General features: G+C 40.0%; 2 protein-coding genes across 2 annotated transcripts in view; one reads left to right on the forward strand and one right to left on the reverse strand.

Annotated features, from left to right (window-relative positions):
- Positions 1-2554: 2554 nt before the first annotated feature.
- Positions 2555-15204, forward strand: FAM177A1 (family with sequence similarity 177, member A1). The gene is given in 5 exon segments (XM_009319460.1): positions 2555-2582; positions 3914-4116; positions 11234-11300; positions 13012-13109; positions 13961-15204. Coding segments are annotated over 5 exon segments (609 nt in total). The 3' UTR covers positions 14174-15204.
- Positions 15205-16971: 1767 nt separating this feature from the next.
- PPP2R3C (protein phosphatase 2, regulatory subunit B'', gamma) overlaps positions 16972-18530 on the reverse strand; it is a 17531-nt gene continuing 15972 nt past the window's right edge. Inside the window, exons 13-14 of the mRNA XM_009319462.1 lie at positions 18125-18184; positions 16972-17410 (exon numbers count right to left, since the gene is read on the reverse strand). Coding sequence (XP_009317737.1) covers positions 17222-17410; positions 18125-18184 — 249 coding nt within the window. The 3' untranslated portion in view covers positions 16972-17221. The remainder of the gene's footprint in view (positions 17411-18124; positions 18185-18530) is intronic.

Raw genomic sequence — 18530 nt, forward strand, 5'->3', positions numbered from 1 at the left:
AGGCCTGTCTGTCTGTCCGTCCTTCTTCCTTCCTTCCAGCGCTCTGTAATTACAGTCAGCGCGGCGGGCATGCGTGTCTCAGGTGTCTCCTGTTCACCGGCGGATAACGCTTCTTACAAACGAGCCTGATAAATATTAAATCGAGACAGGTTTCCGCTTCCCTCCGCGCTGTCAAGTGCGCGAAGGCGTTGGAGATGGTCAGGGACACCAGCTCTTAATTAGACTGTAGCCTGGCGAGCTCTCCTACCCTTTCTACAGACGTCCCTCGCAGCGGCCTTGGCTTCGCACTGGGTGTTTTTATGCACTGCACCTTCACTGTTTCTGGTGCCTTTCCAGGGCTTGTTATTCCGAGGGTGTATTTTCTTACAGATGTCCTCTGACTCTGTTATTTTGTTGTCTTCTGTTTCAGAAAGACTCGTACTGTTTAATTTCGATTGAAACACAAGGGTGGAAAGTCAAGCAATATGAAAACTCCCCCCCCCCAACCCCTAGCCAAAAAAAGTTACGCAAATGAAATCAGTAAGGCAGGCAAGATAGCATGGGTAGAAATATTTCTCATTAACTATTACCAGCCTTCTAGTAACTCGCACTATCAGGTCAGTAGATCTGCGCAAATTTAATTACTCATCTTTCTGAGGGCGAGTGGACACCACAGACTTTGGCATTTTGGGTCATAAGCTCTCGTAAGGATACCTGAGTCTGACAGATTAAAAGATCCCAGAGTGAATAGTCTGCTCTCCCTGTTACTTTTTGCTTCTCTTCTTCCTCTCCTTGATGAAACTTTATGTTATTGCATCACCTAATATTAGTTGTGTGAGCTCTCCTAGCTCACCTGCAGGTGTCCTGGCACACCTCATCCTTAATTGTAGTTTATTTGTTTTGGCATTTTGGTTGTGGACTGAAATGCCATTGTGCTAGGTATTGTACCAACACCGCCAAGATATGCCCTGCGCTCACTCTGTTTCTGGCCAAAGGGTGAGATAAGAGAGTGGGTGTAAAGAGGGTAAACACGGAGCAGCAGTTTCAGATGCTGACTTCCTGACAAGGTGAGGTTTGTGTGGGTGCCATAAAGCCAACAAAAATTCCAAGAGGCCGTCTAAAAGTAAAAGGAAGTTGCTTCACACTGTTCACCGAGTACCTTAAAAGCATTAGCTAGTGTGGCGAAAGCACAAGGGTGACTGGCCTTCATGTCTAATAGTTGCTGGAACAGAAGCCAAAGTAAATACTGCCATGGCATGAGGTTAAGACAAATGCCGAGTCTTTCAAGACCCATATAACGTGTTGGAGAGGGACGAGCCTGGGCAAGAAAATGAGGTGGCAACCTGACCAAAGCTGTGGACTAGAAGAATGATCTTTGTAACAACTTCTTGAATTGGAAAAGAAGATCAAATTTGTAAAGGACAGTGAAAAGTGCAAAGCCTCAAACAGGAGACACTGTAACATTGGAGCTATAAAGTGAGTCTAGCTCTAGTTCTAGACAATTCTAGAATAGATCTGCATTGCAACAGTTTTGGAAAGATAAATAAAATTTACTGGTGCTGAACTTTCTGCTTGCAGCTGGGAGAGTTGGCTTTTATTGATGTTGTGCATGTAAAAATTAAAAGGACAAATGCTAGTGATGACTAAGACCTGCATCCAGGTTTGTTGATTACGTAATAACCAAAGCAACAGCTGACGTATTATTTCATTTAATAATTTAGGACTCTGAACCACATTACTAAGGGAAACTGGATTCATCGTTCCTTAATGAATCCGTACTGTCTTGAACTGCTGCATTTTTCTGAAACTTTGTACCAGTACCAGCTATGCGGAGCTGCTTACTGTAGGTAGTGTAAGTGGAGTGTAGGATGGGTGTGCAGGAAATTAAAGCCTGCTTTTTAAACTTTAGCTATTAACTGCAAATTTTTTTCTAAGTTAAAACATGTTTGAAGCATTTCAGTTAAATAAGCCAAAATCAGGCTAAGAGACGCAGAGGAGCTCGTAGGAGAGGCTCATGCTGCTCACTGTTATTAATCACAGTAATATTTGTGATGCTGTGTTGCAAGAAATAGTGCTCTTCAGCACTGTGACTAAACATGAAAAATGGCATCATTGTACGATGCCAATAAAGGAGCGGGAAATGTTCATAAAAGGTTGATTCTGTGGTGCTCTTTGCTCCAAAAAATACAGAACTGAGTTGCAGTAAGTGGCGTCTGCTTTTATAGCGGCAGCAAGGAGTGCTCCCAGTGCTTAGGTTGTTTCACTGTTTTCAGCATTCGTATTTTTTTAGCTTTACTGTTCTGCTCCTGCTTTGTTCCCAAGGCAGCGGATACGCAGCGGAGAGAGTGTTCTGGGCCCCGGATAGTTAATTTTGTCCTTCTACATGAAAATGTAATTCTGCATGAAAACGTAATGCTGTTTCAGCTGAATTACCCCACTGAAAACTTGCCACTTGGTTCTGCTCTGCTCCTCCAGGAAAACGCCCAAAACGTGCCACGGTAGCTAAAGAAACGCTAGGGGAAGCTGAAATGACTTGCAGTTTTGAGAAGCGGTGGTACGAGGGCTAGGAGAGACGATGAATGTGTGCGCTCCCTCTCCACATGGTAGAGCTCAGCATGTGATCTTTACCTTCCCTCCCTCTTCTCTGTGGGCACGAGAAAAATCTGTTGCCTGGAATGAAGGAAGCCGTTTCGCTCCCCACGGCCCCCTCCTGCCCCTCTCTACCCTGCCCACTGGCTTTCCCAGCTAACCGAGCCCGTTTGTGTTGCAAAGCTGATTTATGTAATCTAGTGTAAGAGATGGGAATGGTGATGCTGCACTTGCAACGATTAAGGGATGTCTTAAAACTATGTGATAAACTGTGTATTTTTATTAGTAATTTTGAATTGTGATCTGTGGAGACCATTACGTTTGCATAGGCAAGAAGTCGAAAATTGGAATGTGCCCATTTTATGCAACCTGAATTCTGTGTACACGTACACATATCTCATTCCTTACGATACAGTTTCAGATTACATGAACTCGTGCATTTTTAAAAACCTTCGTGGTATGTTAAAAACATGTGGCTGGCATTTCCGAACTTCTGTGTCCTTCTCTGCATGACAGAAGTGTCTTCGGAACAGCTTTATGCATTTGATGCAGTACTATCTAAAAGCTCTACCAAGGTGAAGGCTCTGTTTTGATAGATACAATACAAAACCTTACTAAAATTCTCTGGCCGCAGGAGTTGCTAGCCTAAGGAATTATTGATTGGCCTTTGAACTAGAAGTATATATTTTTTTAATGCTTGTGATCCAAAGGCTGCATTGTAGTATTCAGCAGCTGGAAGAACAAAAACAGACATTGTACTTCTCTTTTTATATGTCCTTAGCCACAAAACTGAGTGTTGTTCTTTTAGCATGGTCCCTTGTACTAATCGTGGTTGCTGATGAAAGCCCACAGAGGCAGATTCCTTGATGCATCTTTTTAAAGCTTGACCCTGGGTGCTTAGTTATCCTTCATTCGGTTCTCTTCTGTGCTAGAGCTGTCTGTCTAAGCTTGCAAAGAGGTGGCTACAGCCTATGAACTACTCGATTAATTTCACTAGATACTCATTTCGAAACCAATGATACTTTTAAATATTAACAATTATGTGCTCATCAAATTACTTAAAGTGTCCCACTAAGAAACTCCTACGTAACACAGTTCTCTTTCGGAATAGATGTTTTTAATACCACCTGTCTATGCTGAAGCGAAGGCGCTTACCTTTTTGTTATTTTTAGTGAAGAGATCAGTTTTTACATATCTGCAAAAAATAATTTTTCAGTCTTACCTTTACTTCCAGCCAAGCTCTTGCAAACGTCTATTGTATATGCTAATCAATCTAAAATATTTTAAATATCTCATGAAGTTTTTTAAGGGGGAACTTTTCCAGTTCCTGAAGCATCTACTTGAGATAATGATTTTTTTTCTTCTTCATAGCAACTTGCAAATGGAGATAGAGGCTTTGAGAATGTGGAGCTGGGTGTCATAGGAAAGAAGAAGAAAATTCCAAGGAGGGTTATTCATTTTGCAAGTGGAGAAACAATGGAAGAATATAGCACAGATGAAGAGGAAGATGAACAAGAGAAAAAAGACCTGTTGCCGCCTGTAGATCCTGTAGGTATTTTAGTTGATAAATTGCTACTTCTGATTTACTGGGTAACTACACACATTTTATACTTTAATTTTTGTGTCACAAATCTGATTTGGTATTTAGTATTAAAGATTCCCTTAATTTGATTTGCTCTAGGGGCTGAGAAATCTGTGAGAAGTATTCCTGAGAAGTTTTGTCCTGGAGTCCTCCTCCACTAAAGTAGCTCTATTAATTAGAAACGGGTTTAATTTCTTCACGGTTCTAGTCCATCCTCTGCAGCATTTCCCCTTCTAATAATACTTGCTTGGTGTCTCCTTGATTTGTACTGTCGTTTAAAAAAATGTGCAGGGAAGGCATTTGTTTCCTTATGTTTGGTGACAGTGGAGAGTTGAACCTGTAGTTTAGTGTTACCATACCAGCAATTTGATATAATTAAAAGAGTATAGAAGGGAAAGAAACGGATGACTTGCAGAAATAAAGGAAAACTGGTGTAATTCATGATATATCAAAAACAGGTTTTAAAGGACCTGCGTAGTCCATGTATGTAACGTTCATTTGTCTTGTAAGCTGTTAAGATGTTGCTTGACCTGTGAATGGAGTCTCCCATTTATTGGTCCAAATTCGTGGAGTTTCAACAATTAAAGCTGCCTCCAATAGCATGTATTGTAGCTGCTAAAATACGTTTCCCTTTTTGTCAATGATTCTGGATCTATACTTAGAGGTAAAATGAAATGTATAATCCATTTTGTTCTGTTGCCATGTCCGACAATCCATTTTGTAGTGATAGTGTATTTGCAAAGCTCGCAGCTGTGCGTGCCAGCGCTGGCGACAGCAGCTCCCCACCCTCCGGCAGTCAGTCCCAGAGAAGATCCGCATCCATCTCTTCATCTTTCCACGTCCCCAGTCTCATGTTTCTTTTATGACACCCCACGAACTGGTGTCCCAACCACCTCTTTTCTCTACCCTCCTACAACAATTCTTACCCCAATAAATTGAGTCTGCAGTCCTATTCCCTGCCTGCTGGCGGGACTCCCTTCCTGGCCCTCTCTGGGCTTGGTTGCCTGTACTGAGCTAGAGATGGAGACTCTGAAATTGGCTGGGTCCTTCCTGATGTGATGCGGTGCGGTCAGGCAGCCGGGAGTCATTGCTTTGTGCAGCAGCTAGTCCTGCCTGGTTGCACGCTGGAGGCAGATGCCGGTGTAGAGCTGCTTGTTCCCACGCTTCAGGTAAGAGTCTTCGCATGCACGGAAACCGGCGCCCTGTTTCCTACTTGGCATTGCTGTTAAAATGACTTCTGCACCATCATTTGGGAATCCATGATTAAGAAGTGTTGTGGTTGAAGCTCTCTATTTACTGTACAGTAGTAGGCCCTGTATTTATTTATATGCAGATCCATCCTGGGAGAGCTTGGCTGTGTTGAAGGGACTGCAGTGAAGAGTTTGACTTTCTGCTCATTCTCTTCTGAAGAAGTGATGAACCGTAAGGGGTTTGCTTTGGGAAGGACTGTCAATCAGTTCTTTTTTTTCTCCCTCTGTAAAATGAATTTATCTTGAAGAAAAAAAGAAGTGGTTTGAGGACTGAACTGCAGTGAGACTATGGGAATTCAGCTGGGATCGGGGTTCCTACATTCACAGGTGAAGCTGTTGCATTTCATCTTGGATAGATTGATGGTACTGCTATCTCTTTCTTGCTAGGCAGTTCTTGTATACAACGAAAAGTAACAGTCTGAGAGCAGGTAGGATATCATCAGTATAAAATACACCTGAAGATTATAGATTGAAAAAAAAATGTATTATACTCACAAACAATGAGTAGATGTTAAGCTGCCTTGCTGGGTGTTGGAGTTTTTTTTCCTCCCTAAGGATCTTCTTGAAGAAATGCAAGAACTGTGAAACTTACTGAATATTATGGTAATGTTCAGGTAGCTTCAGAGTCAGATCTGTTCCCCACTATGCAGGTCATGTCAGATATCCATGGATGTGTAAGAGATTTTTTCCCAACTATAATTAGCAGGGGACCAGATCTGTGTAATTTTTTGTGCCATTTCCTCTCAGTAGAGGAGTTCCACTGTGGTGCAGCGATGGAAGGCTCACGAGCCTTGATGTACGTGTTGTGAGGCCAGAGACGTGCATGCTGCTGTACAAACAGACACTTAACTAAAGAGCCCTCAAATGTGCACAACAGCCGGGAATGCTGTGTGATCGTTCTCCTGCTTTCCTAGTACGGATTTTTTTTCTGAATACCAAAAAATATGTTGTATGGCACAGTTAAGATTGCTTTGTTCTCCTTTTATAGTTTATGAAATCCTTAATTTTTATCACACTTTTTAATAAAAGGACCCCTCAAACCAGAATAGTTTATTGTTGAGCACAGTATGCCTTATTATGTATTGCTTTTTACCTTGACAGAATAAACTTGATTAGACCAAGGGTTGCCATTAAGTGAAGTTTACCTTATCTGCTGCATGCTTCGTGTATCCCAGCTGAGCCAGTCAATTGAAGAAATGTTAGTCCAAGCTGAGCTTTGATGTTTTAGCCAACAGCTGCCTTAAAAATACTTTTATTGTAGGATTTCTATAAAAGCAATTAAATAGTCAGTTTGCTGAGACCAGCATGTCTACAACTTGTTATCTCAGTTGGGATATGAAAAAGTATGTTGCAAGTAATAGCTGTTTCTGGTCCAATTGATTTTTAGAAAAAGCACATTTAATATTTTGAATAGAAACTTTGCATCATGAAATTTCAAAGCTCAGCTGGTATTGGTATCCTGGCAGCTTCTGAATGAGTTTAAGGGAAACAAATATTTTGCCGTGTTGTAAAGAAATGTCTTCAGTAAGTACCTTGGTTTAATTGTGTTTTAGAGCTAAGCAGACAACGACAATGTCTTTTCTTACTAAGCAAAGTAACATGTATATATCCTGGTAATATGATAACCAAAGCACTCAGTGTGACGGACTGCTGCCACTCATAACAAAGCAAATTCTCAGAAATAGCTGGGTCTTAAATTTTGCTTTGAAACAATGATTCTGATACTTCTATAGGTCAGCACTCAGTTAATTAACATTCTTGGACTGGAACGTCCATTCTGTTGTGGTTTGTTTTTTTTTAAGAACGAGTTGAGTCTGAGTATTATCTGAGTGTTCTCAAGTTAAATTTTAAATGCTTTAATAACATAAATGCTTTAATTTTAACTGAGTCTTCTATTCTGTCCTAAAATTTGGATGCTTACACTTTACATGTAAATCTCCTTTTGCTTCTGTCCACCAAAACTTTATTTTGTAGTAATTAAACTTCTCTGACCTGTTCCAGAAGATAACCTTTCTGTTTATCCCTGGGGGGCCACTTGCCATAAACTCTTTGTTGCATTCACCTATTACATGAGTAGGCAGAAGGTGGAGTGTAAGTCTTTGCAGAACAACTGTAAGCCGTATAACTGTTGGTGATAACCTTAGAATTCATCCTGAGAACATCTCTGCAACAAAGCTCCAGAAGAGATTTAATTTTATTAACCTTCAGTGCTTAGAAAGGTTGAAAGACATTCTTGCAGGAAGATTATCTTGATATCCTGTAGTTAAAAGGAGCTTAACTTCAAATAGCAAAAAGTCCTCTCTTGAGGACCATTGAACTCTAATTTTCTTTTAAGAATTTGGGGATGAGGGAGAAAAATAGTCACTGACCAAGTAATAGCTACTCATAATATGGTAGAAGCTTTTTGATGGAGGGTGGTGTGTGTGTTTCTGATCTTGTTTTCACTGGCTTGTCTTAGATGCCACAGTTCTACATGGTGCATACGCTGAAGGAACTATTATAGCAATTACCAGTCAATAGTTAAACTAATTTAAAATGCATCTTGGCACAGTAAACAATGGAAAAATATCTATTTGGTGGTGTATATTAACTCTTAAACACAGGATTTGTTTTTTCTTAAATCGGGAAATGATTCTTTTCCTTATTTTGCCATTTTCTCTGGCAAAAAAGAAACCCTTTGTTCTTTGGAAAGTTCAAGTGTTATTAGGGACTGAAATCTGGCAAAAATAAATATAGACGTGGATTGTTTAGGAACATGGTGCACTCAGAAGTTCAAGGGAGCGCGTGTGCTCCTTTCGGCAGTCCCATACTGGGAAACAAAATCATGTTCTGTTGTTGGACCAGAGCCCTCCTGGTTTTATCAATGGTTGAATCCACTATGTTCATTTCTCCTTAAAATGCAGCACTTGGATTAAAATTGTACATTAAGAATTTTTGTAATTTAAAAACCAGTTGCCATAACCATGGTGTTTTCCATTTTAAACAACAAAATAAAGTCAGGATAGCTGAATAGTATAATTAAGCGTTGTAGAAATGTATACTAAAGAGGCTGATGGCAGGAGAAATACTGTCCCCTTATAATAAACCAGTGTCCTGTGTTTCATACTGCTGCCCCTTGTTTCCAGTCAAGAAATAAAGTATTATTGTGTCCTTGCGTTGATTAAAGACCGAACATTAAGGCTTCTCTAGCCAAAGGAGGTTGACATACAGTATCTGGGTATGTGGTTCTTACTGAACATTAGTAGGACTTGACTTGGGTACCATTTTCCAGTATCGCTCAATGCATTAAAGCTACTTCATGGAGTAGGGTTAGTTTGTACTGAGCCGTTGCCTAATGGCCCTGTTCATATCACCTGAATGGTTCTGGTTTTCTCCAGTACCTCTTCTTACCTCAATTCCTGCTTCAGGCTCCCAGGTGCTCAGGGAAACCACCCAAACTTACCCTGAGGAAGTAAGGGGAGGGGGTGGAAGGAGGATTATTCCTTGGATGTGTTCCCTTGTTCCTGGTTGTTCTCGGTGGCTTACTCTCCAAGGCATCTCCTTTCTCCTGTTGAATTTGTGTGAAGTCGCTTCTCTCATGGTTTTATATTGCCTTTTGAGACACTTGAAAGAATGCTCCTTTTTTAAATTGAGGGGACTGGCAAAGCCTTGCTTGGCGGGGGTAAAGAAGTGTCTGGTTGGGCTTTGTCAGAAAGCAGAGGTTTCCATCAAGCTGAACTCAGAAGTGCTCCTAACATACCAAACTGTTTTTTAGTGGTGGTTGGGGAACAGTAGAAATAGACAGAACCTCTCTGTCTGCAGAGCCTCAGATCTTCCCTATGTTTGTGTTACCGCAAACACGTTAGAATATTCTGTGTCTGAGTTAGTTCTGTCACATTGAAGTTCAGCCTGTCTTTTCGCTCTTAGATGTTAAGGGGGCTCTTGTAGCTTCTTGCTTACAGCCGCGCAGCAGGCCCCTGTTTGTCCTGCGCACTGTGTGAATGCTCTTTAACCTTGTTCACCTCGTTATGAAGGATTGTACAGAGCCTCATCAATGCCATTATTTGCACCTGTGGCAACAAGCTTTTCCAGTACTTTTCTTGACTTCTTCAACTGAATAAACTCTGAAATGATTGTTGTTAGCCTGTCTGCCAACTGAGCACGTAATCAACAAGCTGGAGGTGCTTTTGTGCAAGCAGGATAGCAGCTGGTTTTGCTTACACTCTTACCTTGGCAGGACATTTTCCATACCCACTGCCAAAAATATATAGCATCTGGCTTTTTTCAGCCTGCCCAACTTGAGTTTCTGGCTTGACAGATGAATTCTTGCTGCACTGATTTGTAGAGGCTATGCTTGGAAAGCGCTGAAGTCTAGTAGCTTGTGTGTGTGTGCGTACTGAGGCTATACCAACTAGTCTCTGTAGCTGTATTATTTACAGTAATACTGATTGTCCTGTACAGATATCTATTAAATAAGATCACAGAAAATGGTTGCTATCAAACCGTTTTTAGCAGCACGTTATAAATACATAATGTAACTGAGTGGAGCTAATGGGTTTCATTTAATAAAAGCTGACACTTTTAATTGCTACTTTCCACATGGAGAGTACCGCTACAGAGATCTTTACTGGGGGAAAATACATAACAAAAAGCTTGCCTGAATACAACAGACTGTTAACTATAAACATGTTTTAGTTCACTATGAAATTTGAGTTTGCCTTTTCACAAAAGCGAGAGCCTACAGCTTTTTCCCAGTTAGATTGGAATCTGCTTTTCCCCTTCTCCTTCTTATTACATGGCTCGTTGTTTGTTTTGCCTTTTTTTTTTTAAAGAGGTATAGCCTCTTTCCTTAGTGAAGAGGATAATCTATGTATGCCCATTAATTTCTAAATTTTCTTTAAGTTCCTATGTGTAAGTATCTCCATTTGTCTGGAGGCTGCAGTACTTCCTCCGTGGTGGTGAATACACCATAGTTGTGCAAAGGGCGACTCCCCCTCCTTGTCTTCCCGGCCTGTCCTTCCTAAAGAGTCTGTATCCCTCCATTGCAGCACTCCAGTCATGCGAGCCGTCCACTGCATCTCTGGGATCCCAACAAGATCCCAGCCCTGCAGCTGCAGACAGATCTCTCATTCCTCGTGTTTACTTCCCACACTGCATGCCTTAGTGTGCAGGCGCTTCAGGGAGACTTTCTCACCTACGTGCAAATGCTTGAGGTGACCCCACTTGATCCCTATTTTGTTCATTTTGTGTTCCTCGCTGTTCACATCACCCCAGGCCCTTTACTTGTCAGCCCTGTTCATCGCTCCCTCAGAGGGCTGCGGTAACTCCTTCCCTCATCGTTCCTGGTTTTGTTCTTCAGGTGCAATTCCAAATGACAATTTGTATCTGGTTGTAAATACTTGGAAGCAGCCTCTTGCTCAGGGACTGCTTGAAGGTGTGGTTTGGTTTTAAACAGTCTTTTGCAGTTCTCTCATCATTGTAATGAGGGATTACTTGGTTAACCCACTTAACTTCTTGGCCTGATGGAATTCAGAACATTATGGAAAGGTCTTTCTAGTTACAGAAGTTACCTTGGAATTGAGTTGGATGCCTGTCATTTCCCAAGTCTGGGAGTGGGAAACAAAAACCAGTGAAACAAACGTTCCAGATAGATGTAAACTGTAGTTATATCTTACGGTGATACCTTGCTTCATGTATGGCTGGTCTAGACTTATTTTAAAGCAAAAATATTGTGGTAGCTGGCAAACAGGAAACATTGCAGATCTTTCTTCTCAATCTGTTTGAGCTTTTGCATGTCTTATTATGTGTCATGAACATACAGCTGTACGTATTCATACTACTCTTGTTCTTACAGACAACGCTCACATGGGGACCCTACTTGTGGTTTCACATGCTGCGAGTTGCCACATCAACCTTATCAGGTATTGCTTTATTTAATTCTTGGGTAAACCGGTAATGGAGTATTGCAAGTCACTCTGACAGACTGTAAATCATCTTTGTGAGCTACTGGCCATTTTTTCAAAAGTACGAATGAACCTGTATTTTAATCTGTGGAGACGTATACTCTTGCCTTAGGCACTTTGGTTTTTTTACTTTCAATCAACAACTCTTGAATGGAAGAACAAACAGAAAATACCCTTTTACTGAACACTTTTTTCCCCCCTTTTTCTCCAGATGGAGATAGGGTGCTATCGGCAAGGGAGTATATTGGCTTTCTGTTAGGTTTTGTATGGAACCGTTTTGTGTGATGTTATCTGACAAGAATGCTGTTTGGAGTAACTAAACTGACAGTTTTTATGAAGAAGACAACTAGAAATTATCCCAAGAACACATCTAGTCCTGTGCTTTGCAACAGACTTCTGAGGTTACAAACCAAACAAAAGTAAGACTATTGCCAAGAGTCTTAAACTCACTGTACAGAAGTTTGTTTGACCTGTGGACCTCTTATTAAAATTTTTCGAAGTTTTAAAAATGCTTGTCCTAGTCTGTGTTCTTCCCAAGGTGTAAAGTATCTTTATTGGGTTTTTCTGACAAATATTGTGGAGTTTCTGTCCTTGTACACCTAATTTTGAATATTTCTAAAAACTATCGGCAGTCTATTAATTAACCTATCCTTATTTTTAGAAACACTTTTTCTCTAATGTACAGCATAATTCCATCCCTTGTCATATCTGTTCTTCATACAGAAAAGTAGATACTGCTTTTCTTTTTTTAGCAGTCTTCTATGAATTTGAAGATTAGTACTTCCTTCTTCCCACTTCAGTTTTGCCTCTTACATTTGTAATTTGAACTGGTCTTTTGCACAGAGCTTTGGATGCCAGGATATCTATAAAATTAGTTATTGTGAATATTCATTGAAGCAGTCAGTTGCTAACTTCTAACTTGTTTTCCCTGAAGATGACTAACTCATTTGCATCCTCAGGGCAGATTTGCAATTTGAAGTGCAATATATTTGACTGCTTGCTTGCCTTTACTCAAGAACCAGTGCTGTAGCCATCATCATGATAAAGAGACTGGCTGACATAAGCCCACCTGTTTCATACTTCTGACCGTGCACTACCTGTTTTAGCAAAGTAGCGCTGCACGTGGCCTCCAGCTTGAAAATTGAGACAGCTGAAACCTAAATATTTTATTAATCCATTAGTATGCAACACAGAACATCATTGTTAAAACTGCTACTGACTTGAGGTACGCATATATCAATAAGTAACTCTCTAGTTTGCTGGTACCATTAGACTGAAGTGCCGATACAGCTGGTTGCCATGTGTTTTTGTCTAACCTTAAGTTTCAGTTAAAGTTCAGTTAAAGGCTTATCCTTTAACTGATCCCCTAGCAAAGCAAACCTACATCCAAAGCTGAAACTAGTAGAATTCAAACACTACCACCATCTAGATTCTCATTAATTTCCATGTTCTTCTCCTTCTGTTCATTCTTTATCTTAAAGAACAATTATTAGTATATTGAGCTAATAATTACGTGTAAGTAGATTAGCCTAGCAGATTTTGGTTTTGTCTTTTGAGTGAAGTAGGACTATGGAAAACCATTCAGGAAAGATGATGATACCTTTTAAAATAAAACTTAAAAATTTCCTTCTAGATACTAATCGTATGAAAACTTCTCTTTATATTTTAGTGTGTGATTTCCTTGGGGAAAAGATTGCATCTGTTCTGGGGATAAGCACACCAAAATACCAATATGCCATTGATGAGTATTACAGAATGAAGAGAGAGGTATGTGTGTGAAATAGGGTTCTTGCACTCCTTTTCTCCCAACTTGCCTTCCCTGGTATTCTAAAAAATGAAATTTGTATTCCAGCATTAAAATGAAGTTTTGGAACCTCTGTTTCAGCTTGCCTTCAGTTTTCATTTGACGCACAATTAATGCTCGCTTATCCATCAGCCTTTTCGCACCAGCTCATCAGTCCTAGAACTGGCTGGTCCTGGCCACTGCTCTATTTGTTTCTCTTGTGCAATGCATTTTCAAGTCAACAGCGTGAGAAAGTTGGACGGAGCAGTTACTGGACACCGTATGTAAAGAGGCGGCTGCTAGGAATATACTTTCCAACTCTAAAACTTGTTCAATGAAGGGTCAAGGGTAAATTGAACATGATGTTACCATTTGTTCTACACCATAACTGGAAATGACTGATAGGTAGCCAGTGCTTTATGCAAAAAAACCCTTAATAATCTTCATTTGGAAGAGATTGGAAACATATTTAAAGCTTTACTACCTATTTTTTATTTTTCATAGGTCTTTATTATTAAGAGCAGAAAAAGCTTTAGAGAAGGTAGACCTATCAATCATTATTGCTATTGACTAAAAACTGCTTATCTAGACATGTGACATGTTTTCTGTGTTTATTTAACACAGTCGAATCCTTCACTTTTGGTGATTTTTTTTTTCTCCATAATGGGAATTCTGGAATATACCTCATCTTATGATCAACTAGTGACCGTTTTCTAGTGGAACAAATGTCCTTGCCTTGTAATAGGAACTGCTGTGCTCTTATGGAAAGACGTAAAGTGAATGTAAGTAAGTAAGCGGTAAATAGTAGCTTACGAATCTGGTTATCTATTTTTAGGAGGAAGAGGAGGAACAGGAAAACAAGATGTCAGAAGAAGCAGAAAGACAGCATCAGGAACAGCAGAACAAGCCACAAGCTGAAGCTCCTGTCCAGACAGACCAGCCTGAAGCAACAGCATGCACTTCATTCGTGAACGTAAACTTTGAAAATGAGGGGGATTGCCAGTCCGTTGGGGAAAGTAAACAAGATGTAGTTCCTGTCCCTCCTTAAGTGTAAAGCTCTGTATAATGTAGGAAATAGGAAGTGGCAGGTGTCACAATCTGGCTGTAAGAAGCAGGAAAAATAGGATTATACTTGTTCAGTGAAATACAACTTCTAGCATTCTTATTGATCAGGAGAGAGCTAGGCGATGTCTGTTCAGTCTGTCTGCCTAATAAAGGCTGAGGCATTCTGCCAAATTGGCACTTCAGTTAAAATGAAAATTGCACTACAAACATTCGGTCGAAAATTGAATGTGTGAGCTAATTTCTGTGTAAAGCAAGTAAAAATGTCTTTTCTTTGCATTGCTGTGTCTCTAACACCTGTGGATTGCAGATGCAGTGCTGTTTCCTACTTCTAAACTGATTTGCACATTGTTTGCAACTCGGCTCTCTATGAATAGATTAATAGGAATCAATGTCCTGTAACTCACAAGTCATTATAATAGCGTCCGATTTCCCCTATTTATTGTCAGTGTTGTATGCATGTATTTTTTTCTGTTGTTGTTTAACACAAGAGATAACGTTAGATTTAATGTTAATTAGATTTAAGGGTCCACTGACTTTTTTTTAATTTAAAAAAAAATTTGAAGGAGGCTGTAAACACCCTTAAGAGCTTACTAACAAGTACCAGCACTCTTGGAGGCTAATAGTGCTCAGCTGCTCCATTCAGTGCTGTAGCAAAGTACAGAACTAGTACCAGTGTAAGATGTTCTCGCTCCAAGTCCAAGAATTGAGACCCACCTGCTTGCATACTTTACATGCTCTGAATGGTCCTGGGAAATACCTACAGTCTTGCTCCATTATACTCAATGCGCTGGACACTCTGTATGGTACCAACAGAGAATGTGAAAACTCTTTGGACAGGGATTACCTGAGTCGGTGTACTTGATTAACCTAAACAGACTATTTGTTTAATAGTTACCAGTAAGGGATGTGCCATTGCAGGTGTTTTTCTCCCCTCTAGCACAGAATACATAAATAACTAGAAATCACAAAACCAAACTTAAAATTCTTCCTTTTTCTTAAACAAAATACTGCAGCAACAGTAATTTTTATTTTTGTCTAAGTAAGTGAAACACAGGTAGCTCCAGAGCTTTTAAGTAGCTCCAAATACCAATTAAGGCTGTTTTACTGCAATGACTGTTGTTCTACTTGTAGCTTGTAAAAGGCGAGTGGTTTACTTTGCGACAATCAGTCAGATGTCAGCGCCCCAGTTGCTTTCTATAGAGAATCATTTTAGATAAAGGAGCAGAGAACCTCCACTAGTTACCGTGTGAAACATTACTTCTGTCCTTGAGATTTCTAAAATAAATTAAAAAATAGCCTTCAGTGAAATTTTGTGTTGGGTATCATCATATGCCCCGGCCTCGGTCCCACCACCAACTAAGGAGCCTGATGTAACATCAGAGGCCAGGTAACTTGGCTGTTAGTTTCCAGGGTGCAGTTACGTATTTCAGACAACCTGCTGCCTGAACTAGTGTCCTGTAGAGCACAAATGCCTTCTCCTCACATCTGCCCTTAGCATTCCAGCACTACAGAAAAACTTCTGAGGAGGATTCAATCAGCTCTAGTCCATCTGTTTTGATACTCTGTTCTTTGCCTCTTTTTGAATTGTAAGATGGAGGGTGCCGACAGCTGTGTAAAATCATTCCTTACAAGGGAGAGCTTGGTTCGAACGCCTGGGGAATACACAGAAAAACAGCTTGTTGGGAGTTCTTCTACTGTCAAAGATCGAAAGCCTCACATCGCTCAAGAGTAAAACCTTTACAGCTGAAGGATGCTTTGCTTTTCTGCCAAGAAATTAATGTCAGTTGCGTTGGTTTCTTTCCTCCTCTCCCTACTATCTCTTGCATCAGAAATGCTCTCACTGCCTTGGGTTTAAACTTCTTTGTATAAAATACTGTATTACTCACTGTGCCTTAACTTAATCCTTCCTTCAGTTTTTTGCAAACTGAAAGTGGTTACTTTCATAATGGGTTAATTTTTCTGTAAATGCATTAATTGGTTATTTTATATTTAATATAATTTTTGAACTGGAAGTTGGCTGTGGCTTTTCCTTTAAAACTGTGTGGTCTTTGCAACTTTATGCCTGCCCACAGGAGCATGTGCTGTTCACTGTCTTCATCTTTACTGAATCACACATCCTGGTGGAACATTCAAGCACTGAAACTACCCCTTCCTTACAATCTCATGAAGTAGCTGTTAATGTACTCAGCGTGTTCAGCACTACCTCAAACTAATAAATAATGCAGGATTGCAACCACCTCTGGCCTGGAGCTATTGTAATTTTATCTGAAAGTTGCAACATTTCTACAGCTCTGTTAAAAGAGTTTCACTGCTTTAACTACTGCTGTAGCTCAGCTGTACGATTAAGTTAAATTATATAAAATACTTGCCCAGGAGGTTAAGTTGGTGAAAGCCTTTATACAGGTGTTTGGATTAGTTTTAACTAGACCTAAAGCTATAGTGCAGTTTTACTTCTGTTAATGAAGCTCTTAAGAATTAGGTAACTATTCAGTCAGTTCAATAGTTAGTTACTTACCCTTTCTGTTAGACACTTAAAGCTGGACACACATAGAAGGAAAAGGCCTAACCTCTTCACCTCTTACTAAAGACTTTTGCCTTTACAGCAGAACACTCAACAGCGCTATCGTTAGAGGAAGACGCACAGAAAGCAGTGGGAGGCTTGGGATGGCTGAGGGGATACAGGCCAGAGCTGAAGATACCGAGAACCACATCCTTACTTTCAGGGTAAATTCACATTTAGAATAGGGTATTCAAGTAAGAATAGGGCTTGGTACACAGGGAAAAAGTCCAAAAATATTTATTTTAAAAAAAAAATTTTACCTTCTAAACAGCACTTGCTTTTTTTGGTTTCAGAAATCAGTTCTGCGATTCCTGTATGTACCACATTTTATATTATATGGGGGGGTGAGGGGGGAAGGGAGGGGGAATAAATGGAAGAGGCATTGATGCAGATGACAAATGTTTCCAGCTTCCAACAGTTGGTGCATCAGATTGAGATATCTCTATGGATACAGTCTGCTCCTGTTCAAAGTCACGTATCATCAACATCAGCAGTGTTGTCATTATCACTTGCCACAAGGACCTCTCTGTTCTCGTACGTCCAGAACCCATTCAGATCGATCAGAATGCTGGTAACAGTGTCTCCTTGACTGCTATTGATTAAGTCTTGAAGGGAGATTTTGTAAGGATCCTTAGGCTTCACCATATCAAAGATTTCATCCTATGAAAGAAAAGTCAAAATTGGGGAAAATAACCCACACGCATTGATGAGCAGAATAACGGCTACTTTATACTATATACAGAATGATCTTTGGGTAACTAGTGCCACCCACACCCATCCACAAAAAAAAAGCGCTGTTAAGTCCCAAACCATTTAAGATACAAAGCACAATAATTGGCTACAGATAGGAGCAGTGTGCTCAGCTCCCACATCTCAAATAAGAATTTGCTTTTCTGGGGAGGCTTTGGCCTCGAAGTGGCAACACGAAACTCAGCTTGCTTGCATGAGCTAAGTTTTATAGAAGCTCTTGCACTTTTTTTTTTAAAGTACTAAAACTGCTAAATGTAAAGGAGGCAGTAATAAAGAGTTTTAAAGACTCTTTAGGTTTTTTTAGTCACCAGTCCGCCCCCACCCCAAGGGATGATCCTGAACCATAAAAAAATAGACATACCAAGTATCTTTAAGTGTAAGGCACAGCAACATGTATTTAACAGGTACTTTGTCTATTAGTAAGCAAACTATTCGAACAGTTGCATACCAGATAGCAATTGCTGAATAGAAAGACATTTTCAAACCTATGAGTAGGACAAGTCAGATCATCTCTACTGCTCTGCAAGTAAATATACAACAACCTAGAAACTACAATACAACATAAGTAAATTATGAAATGCTTATTCAAATATTTCACATAGTACTCTATTCAGTAAAACTAACCTTGACATCCTGAAAAGAAACTGGTTCTTGCCCATGGATTTTCATTTGTTCCTGAATAGCCTAGAAAAAAAAAGTTAGGAATAGGTAGTGCAGTATTATACTGACACCGTATGAAACTTTTTTAATGCTTCTGCATCTTAAGCTGTATCGCCCTGTAACAAAGCATTCATGGTACAGCTTGTAATCAATTCTCTTCCACAAGTGAGGCAGGGGTGAGTTAAGGCATAATGAATGATACGCATCTCTAGGTTCACAGTTCTTAGTCAATATGGTAAGAATCCAACTTTCATTATGACCAGAGTTTGAGCACTCTGCAAATGGGATATGCAGACACCTGAATATTATCACTCAACACTCAAAGCTTAAGGTAGTAATACACCCAAACCAGAAGGTTCAGTTTTCTTTC

The sequence above is a fragment of the Pygoscelis adeliae genome, unplaced genomic scaffold (assembly GCF_000699105.1).
Source record: "Pygoscelis adeliae isolate BGI_AS28 unplaced genomic scaffold, ASM69910v1 Scaffold71, whole genome shotgun sequence".
Lineage (NCBI taxonomy): Eukaryota > Metazoa > Chordata > Aves > Sphenisciformes > Spheniscidae > Pygoscelis > Pygoscelis adeliae.